The sequence below is a fragment of the Nicotiana tabacum genome, chromosome 11 (genome assembly GCF_000715075.1).
Source record: "Nicotiana tabacum cultivar K326 chromosome 11, ASM71507v2, whole genome shotgun sequence".
Lineage (NCBI taxonomy): Eukaryota > Viridiplantae > Streptophyta > Magnoliopsida > Solanales > Solanaceae > Nicotiana > Nicotiana tabacum.
The window spans coordinates 137332428-137340696 of NC_134090.1; the positions used below are offsets into that span (position 1 = coordinate 137332428).

The window sequence follows — 8269 nt, forward strand, 5'->3', positions numbered from 1 at the left end:
TTAATGAAAAACCTTTCTCCTATAAATAGGGGGCTAACCACACCCATGTAAAATGTTGTACAACAATCAAAGAGTATATTTACACAACTATACACTCTGATAATATCAAGCCTCGTGGAACTATCAAAGGAACAAGAGAATTTTGGACTAGTCTCGCGGTAATCACCATGCTTCTATTGCCTTAATACCAATGCTAGAGCAGATTACCCTTACAAACATGAGCTCCCTACCTAGACTGGACCCATGCAATGGTGATGAGAGACTACTCACATATATTCACCTTACACCTTTTTTCTTTTATCAAAGATTAGCATCAGCTCTGTTACATCAAGGGATCGTTAAATATACCAAGATCCCACGAAGAGCTGGCTCGCTTACTGTACTGGTTGTATAAAAGAAGGAAAAACTTTGGCAGCACAACTTCCATCATGCTTGACCAACAAAATTCCTAGAAGCTATATTTTGTGTAAGTTTCCAGCTTCAAAAGAATTGTTAACAGGCTATAATTACACGCCTCCCGCATCTGAACTGCTACAAGCTTGGTGTTGAAGGACATTACCTCCAAAATCTCCATCCAAGCTCATTTGTTGAACTTCTTGTGGAGAAAGAATCTTGATGCAGCGGACACAACCCACAAATTCCCTGAAGATATCATATGATAGTATAGAATATGTAAGTCAGAGGGCATATGCTTCTTTTTGTAGAAAATGCAAACGGCTGGAAATTTGACAGAAGCATAATTTATGAACTTACTCCCAAGGGTCATCACCAACCAGGAGAACATCGTTCTCATGATCCACATACACAAGCTTCCATCCTACTCTTTGTCTGTCCTCCAGTTGTCCCTCTATACCAAATCTACGAGCCAAATCTAGCTTAAGCTCCTCATAGCCTGAGTACCGTCCGATATCAATTGATCTTCCCACCGCACCACGCTTGTACACCTTTGAAATATATGATGCAAAAAAATGTTATAACTCTAAGAAACAATGAGATCCTATTAAATCACCTTACAAGGCTACCAACCTTGGTATAAGTCCGCATACGAGGAAGTTGAGGCGGTGGGTCCCAGGCACCTCTATCCATGAAATTACCATCATTGATAGTAGAATCAATTGAATTAAAGGTCATATATTCGGAAGCCATTGAGGCCAAGAGTTCAGGCTGCGCTTCCTTGGGGTTTTCATAGCTAGAGAGCATGCCTCCTCCTGATGAGAGATTGTCGGAGAAATCCTTCCTTGATCCCATTAAGCTTTTTGTGATCAAAGGATCAGGCATCATAGGCAGTCCTAACTGATTTTCCATATTTGCTCCAAAACCTATATCATTCCTTGAGTCACCCTGAACTTCTCCGTCTGGACTATCTCTGAATATCAATGGATGAGAACTGGAAGATAGTGGTGGGTCTGTAGCCTGCTGCAATTGGACATCATTTTGGGAAAGGCAAGCTGAAGTTGCTGAAGATGAACTATCCAAATAATCCAATGTGTGTCCTGCAGTGTTAAGAGTTTGAGGTGCCAAAAACCCATGGTTCTGGTTCTTGGAGACGTTTATTGACGGCTTAACATCATTTTTCTGTTGCAACTCTTTAACCAGGTTACTATTAGCAGACATAACTTCTAATCCACTCGAATTTAAAAGGGGTCCAGAATAGTGGGTTGTTTCATCCCGCACACCTGTGCTTTCATGGATTCGACCATTCAAATTTTGCTGAACTACATTTTGACAGTTGTTAGTGGACACTGAGGTGGACCATGATGGGACTTCATCCATTACAGGCTGCCCTCCGCCTGCAGTTCTTGTTAAACTACTACCATTTGTGGCAAGCTGATAAGTCGTTCGGGGTAGAGAGTAGCCAACTGGTCCAGATAGGTCTGGTAAGATTCCATATTGCTGCTGCTGCTGCTGAAGCTTTGGTTGCTGAGTTGGCTGGACAAACCGAAGATTGGACTGGCTATTTGTTCTTGTCATCTGCTGCTGCACAACCTGCGAGTGGGAAAGTGAAGTGGAGGTGGACGTGGTTTGAGACGCATCCAACATTTGGCTTGTTGCCAGTGACCTGGAAAAGTTCTGCGATGCATCCAAGAACTGCTTCTGCTGATCCTGGATTGACCCAAGATGCGAAGATTGCTGTAATGCAGATTGTTGTGCTAGAAGTGATTTTTGTTGCTGATGCAGTTTCTGTAGAAGTTGAAACTGTGCTTGATTTTCAGAGAAATGATGTTGGTTAACTGGATCTGGGGGCTGGGACGACATGAAATTTTGCTGCTGACTTTGACCCAGAATCTGTTGTTGTGGTTGTTGCTGCGGTAGGCTCTGAGGGAGGTTTCTCTGCAGCTGGTTTTGAATTGATTGTTGCGACGGAAGAACATTCTGAGATTGCACAAGACTCTGAGCTTGCAGAAGTTGTGCTTGAACTTGGCTTGTAGGCAGTGATTGATTAGTTGAATTTTGTCTTGGTTGCTGACTTATATCATATAACTGTTGCTGCGATTGCATAATTGAATCTAATGAGTTGAGCGTTGCCGCTGGTAACTTCTGGAGCTGTTCAAGCTGTTGTCCCTGTTGGTTTGGCCTTTGAGTATTAAACTGCAAATTGTGCTGCTGCTGAAGTTGAGGTGCTGCCAAACCTAGCTGGCGTGATAGGTCCGCTCCAGCTAGGTTTTGTAGAACAGAACCAGATAGGGAATTCAAGTAGTTGGACATCATCGGGTTAGTCAGAGAAGGGTTTTTTTGCATGTTCATCCATTGGACTAAGCTAAGACCGGGCAGACCTTGAGGATCCGTCATGCCAAAGTCATCACCAAGCCATGGCATTGTCCTCCTGAATACACCATCCATATCAGAACAATCACCATCTGCAAAAAAGTAATAGATCTCTATTGATTAAGAATTTGATAGTTAGTATTTTACATTTGCAAATGACTGTTGTGTTGAAAGCATCCTTCTAGATGTATATTTCATATTTTACGTCAGCATTAGCTTATCAGAAAAACTTTAGTATTCAAGGACCACAACAAAGGTAACTTGGAGTTCAAAGTTTCTTTATTACTTTTGTCACTTGAAAAGGTTCTTCTTTCTTTTTATTTTGGGTCAATTTTCTGTACAAATATCACCTATTTATAACTAGGTTAATCCTTACTATCTTGTTGTTTTTATTTTGCTTTTATATGACTTTTTGGTACTGTCCCTTCTTGTCTATATTTTCATTAATGTGGTGCTTATGCTTTCCTGAGCCGAGGGTCTATTGGAAACAACCTTTCTATCCTCACAAGGTAGGGGTAAGGTCTGCGTACACACAACCCTCCCCGGACCCCACGGTGTGGGATAATACTGGGTATGCTGTTGTTGTTGTTGTTATAACTAGGTTAATCCTAGGTCCACCTCCTTGTAACCGGTAAAAACATTCCGATCAAACATTCTCAGAGGAAACCTTCATAAAAAGACAAGTCCGCATTGGCTGGAAAAATGAGGCAAATTCTAACTGCTCCACATCAACTTTTATTAAATGGAATTCTGTTAACAAATTGCTCAACTACCTGGCATTCCAGGTTGCCTTGGATGCTTGGAGCTGAAGAACGGACTAGAACAGATTAAAAAGGGTGCTGTTATAGGTTCAATCTCCCAAATAGACACTCGGTTGATCCTTTCCCCAGCAGTTGACTCATCCCAACCGACCTAATCAAGATAGGTGTCAGCTGAATAAGTTGGACAAGTAGAGAGGAAATTAGAGAGCAATAGCTCCACTTTTTTTCTACCTGCAAGTTCCTCCATTGAGAGTTCTTCCACCTCACTGGATCCATATCACTGATGCCAGTAATTGTTCCCATATACCTTCTAGTTCCAGATTCTTCTGTCTCAAACATCATGCGAAACCGCATGCCAAGAGATACTTGACTGCTATAAGTTGCTTTGTAGTATTTTGCTAAAGGAATCACAAATTCAGAAGGACCAGCCCTGTTCATATTAGAGGCTAGACTGTAAATCTCATGATAGGAAATATCATTAAGGACTGAAACAATGGTAGCTCTTGAGGTTATTGATGCATATATAGACCTACACAAAAATAAATACACTGACCTTGGGTTATAAAACACAGTGAAAGGGCTGTTGTTTGCAGCTGCATGAGCTGCCGCTGCTAGGATGCCAATATGCATGCTATCACTTGACAACACTGACGACGATAAGTTGGTCGGCTGCCTGTTTGCCTTTCTAATTCCTAGTTGAAACTGATGCTTTTCATCCCTATTGACAAGGATTAAAGGGCGACAAGTAAGATTAAAAGCAAATGACCGAGTAGGAAGAGACTAAGACAAGTGTGTAGATTCTGTTGCAGTCTAAAATACCCTTTTATGGTTTATCATGGAATGTACTTAGCTTTCCATTATAGTCTATGGATTATAATTATGATTACATTTGCCTGTTCCCAGATTTCAAAATTCAGAGACAATATTTCATGTCGGCATATCATTGCCATTTTCATACCTAATAAATAAGACCGAGTCACCTGCAAAAAGCCTTTTTCCACTCACGACAAGGCTCCACCCTGTCGTTAGCAAGTGTCGTTTGGGTTGCCCTGAATGATGAGAGATAGGTAAGACCCCGGAAAAATGCATAATTCTCATTCAGCTATACTCAAGCTCATGAACCCACATGTAACTGCTAAATAAACCTACCTCGATAAACATGTCTAAAGGTCCATACGTTATCATGCAAGTCTCTAGCCACAAGTTCTTGAGCAGGTGGTTGCAGTGAGTAATCCTGATTATAAACAAGTAGCGTGTCGCACATAAGATATAGAAACAACAGATAAAAACTTTACATAAGAAAATATAAAGGATCTTACCAGAGGAGGAAATATTTTCTCTGCTGCGCGTCGAGGCACAGAGAAACCTCCATGAGTGCTTGTATCACTTGCGGTCAAGGTCTTGCAAAAAAATTCTGGTTGTGGTTTATTTACTTTCATAGACAAATCTGACCTCAGTAATGCCTCCTTGTCGAACTGCATGTGAAAAGGTCACGCCAACTGAGTTTTACATTAAATTAGAACAGGCTATACTTAGAAAGGAGAGGAAAACAGCAAGATGAAACAACGAAAACAAAACAAAAAAAGGACTATTGAAGATATCAAGGAAGAGCCATACTGAAGGAACTGGTTGCAGTGTCATTTGGGCATACACTTCATCTGTTTCTGGATCAGCCTAAGTAACAAAAAGGATAATCATTTTCTTAAAGCAAATAAATTAATGTAGGACAACATTTATCAAGACAAGTCAACTGTGAACTATACATACATGCAGTGTAACATTGTGAAGAAGACAAATTAACTTTGACGGGAGATTTGGATAGTTTGGAACTTGAGCTTCCACATCTTTCTTGATAGACGCTGCAACCTGAAAATATACATGCAATAGTAATCAGGGGAGTTGACTCTATGGATTGAGAACGAATCTTTCCAAATGCACAAAACAGATTCAGTTGTAGAACTGATAGTAATGTATAACAATAGACATAGAAATGACACATTCTTCTCATTTGGTTTAGCAACTTCAAGAAGAACATAGATTGACACTCACTTTTATCAATCCTAACTAACAAGAATGACTATATGCTCTTCTTTCAGCCATATGACACTTGGTTATGTTATACTTGTAATCAATTTAAAGTCCCACCCCGCCACCTCCTAGAAAGGATTGTCTACAAGTTTTCGTTATGAGAAGACATTAAAAGAGTTACCAGCTTTGCTAATTGAACAACAACACTATCTCCATCTAGCCTAAAGTACAGAAAAAGCCCTATTATGTAGGTGCAGGCGTGCAGCACAACAAAACAGAGGCAGAGCCAAGATTTGAAGCTTATGGGTTTGAGATTCCAAATCTTTTAAGTTACTGGGTTCTACATTAATAATTTATACATATTTAATGAATTTCATAAGACAAATACATGATTTGGACCAATGATACTGGGTTCGCCGAACCCGTACTATTCTCCCTCTGCCCGAGAACAAAAAAGATAAAAGCGCAAATTACTAACAGAAAATGGACACAGAAGATACAATGCATACCACTAGTAAAATCAACAGTAACAACCGCGAAGTTACCAATACATGAAGTCAGTGATTAGGCTACACCCTGCAGCAACCCAGCCAAATGGCATAATAAGGCCAATCTTAAGCAGGAACACCATACTAGCTCATGTTAGCAAACAAGAAGGTAAAAAGGGTTAAATGTTACCTGTTCACTGTGGCCTTGAGGGAAGTAGACAACGTGGGTCCCAGCGACCGGCAAGTTCACCAGAGGTCCGGCGCAAGCTTGCCATAGCTCTGGGTTTATTCTCTTCTTCTCATCTGCTAACAGAAACCCCCCACCAGTCAATCCACAGTAGTTCATTAGTTATAACCGCCTTTGTTTCTCAAGAAAATCAAGGATTTAAGTTATACACATTGATAACATAAAATTTTCCCATTCAATATAGTTTAACATGCTGTAACTGGTAAATCACCAATCCGCACTTACTACACGCATAAATTGTGAAAAGTTTTTAATTAATCTGGTAGTGTAAAAGATCTTGCCAGCATATAAAGGGGTTGAAAAAAGAGAGCTTTACTCATTCTTGCTAGATTCAAAAGCTATGAAAAGGTGAATCTTTTTCTCTCCTCTTTTAGATCATATTTTCCTGGAAAATTCACTGAAGCAAAATATCCAAATTTGACTAGTACCTCCTCCCCACGTGTAAGCAACACAATTGGGGAGTCTCTACTCATAATTTTCTGGTCATTGGAGGAAAAAGGATAGGAAAAATTTAGAATAAAACAGAAAGGAAAATCATATTTTCCCGGAACTGAAAATCCTTAAAAACAATAAAAGACAAGAATGAAAAGAAAAAAAAATGTCTTTTTGATTCTGTTATTCTTACAATGCCTTTGTGTATAAGACAGAGAAACTGACCTTCATTGCCAGAAGCCTGCTGAGTTCCGGCACCGGCTCCGTTTACCGGCGTCTTCATTTTACTTATTCCGGCGACTCCTTTTCCAGCTGAAATGAGCACCCCCACATAAACCTCACATGAGATTCATCTCGCCGGTATCAAATCGGAGTTGCACTGAACCCACAAAAGTCCCAGCTCGAACAAACTCAATAATGAATCAAATAGAAATACATACTGATTCTTCTTACTTTACATCTCTGAGCTCAGGAAAAAGGAGATAGCAGAAGGTTGCCGGCGGCCAGAAGGATATTATTCCGGCGAAAAAGGTAGCCGGAAAAAGAGGGAGAAAGAGAAAAGTGTTTTTTTTTGGATATTGGAGTAAAGAAAAAGTGGAGGGGACAAAGAAGCTTTGGGGAAAGGAGGAGATGTTGAGGAATACAGAGACCAAATGCTGCACTTTCACTTTTAAATTGCCCCCTTTTCTACACTACACCTCCCAGACACACACACACACACACTATGTAAATATTTTCTTTTTTTACCTTTCTCGTTAATACAAAGCAAGCTCTTTTTACTTTGTCCATGTCTTTGTTTGTTTATTTGTTCTGCTTGCTACTGTGCTCTCATCAAGTATATGTCTCTGTTTTTTATTGTCTCTTTCCCTCTGACTCTCTCTATCTCTGTTTATTAAGGTGGCCTCACAAAAGTTTGACCATTGAGCTGAAAGAATGGCCAACTTGGCCTATTTCTCTTTAAACTACCCAGTGTTAGAGGTTAGGATTTCTAACCTTGTCATCCATATCGTATTGTTATTTAAATATAATATTTATTTTAATTATTATTTAAATTTTATATATCGTACGGTTAAAGTCATCGTTGTAATAACGAAAAGTGTTAGCTTATGTTACATTATTACTTTTTTTCTCTCTCATCTTGCCTTCCTTATTATTAAATAAACATATTTTATCTTTTATCTTATATTTTTACATAATAATTCTATTTTGTATCCTACTTTTTTTTATAATATCACAAATTTATTATTCATATTGATGGTGCATCACATTATGAAACGATTGAAAAATGATACAATCTATCAAAATAATACAAACACATTATGAAATGACATGCAATCCATCCAAACAAGTTGAGTGTAATAGAAGAATTTTAATAGGGAATATTTCTTGTTTAATGAATCTTATGTAATATTAAAGTTAAGTAGTTGGGACTACAAAACGGATAGTGAACACTATAAAGCAAAACAAAAAAAAAAATGTATATTTCTCTTTTTTCACTGGTTTTCTTTTAATTCAAATTCAAATCTTTTTCTCTTTTAATCTTCTTG

The 8269-nt window shown here is 38.9% G+C and overlaps 1 protein-coding gene across 2 annotated transcripts; it reads right to left on the bottom strand.

Annotated features, from left to right (window-relative positions):
- On the bottom strand, positions 1-7651 carry LOC107802735 (auxin response factor 19-like). 2 transcript variants are annotated; one of them, XM_016626289.2, is made up of 13 exons: positions 6948-7651; positions 6234-6346; positions 5295-5393; positions 5145-5201; positions 4847-5002; positions 4677-4761; positions 4486-4576; positions 4081-4245; positions 3759-3957; positions 3540-3678; positions 1027-2858; positions 754-944; positions 1-642 (listed from the first exon to the last, which is right to left on the bottom strand). In XM_016626289.2, exons 1-13 carry the CDS (start codon positions 7003-7005, stop codon positions 507-509), a joined length of 3321 nt encoding a protein of 1106 aa, XP_016481775.1. In that variant the 5' UTR covers positions 7006-7651; the 3' UTR covers positions 1-506. The 2 variants fall into 2 exon arrangements, with proteins under 2 accessions (XP_016481775.1, XP_016481774.1); XM_016626288.2 differs by having other exon boundaries at positions 6234-6349; positions 6948-7643.
- Between the last annotated feature and the right edge of the window lie 618 nt (positions 7652-8269).

Bases quoted from the DNA above. Each gene is read 5' to 3' on its own strand.
- LOC107802735 (XM_016626288.2), bottom strand. From the start codon at position 7,005: ATGAAGACGCCGGTAAACGGAGCCGGTGCCGGAACTCAGCAGGCTTCT. The intron at 5,202-5,294 runs GTATGTATAGTT...TTTGTTACTTAG, and splicing joins TTCACAATGTTACACTGCAT to GCTGATCCAGAAACAGATGA. The intron at 3,958-4,080 runs GTCAGTGTATTT...TAATATGAACAG, and splicing joins ACTGTGTTTTATAACCCAAG to GGCTGGTCCTTCTGAATTTG.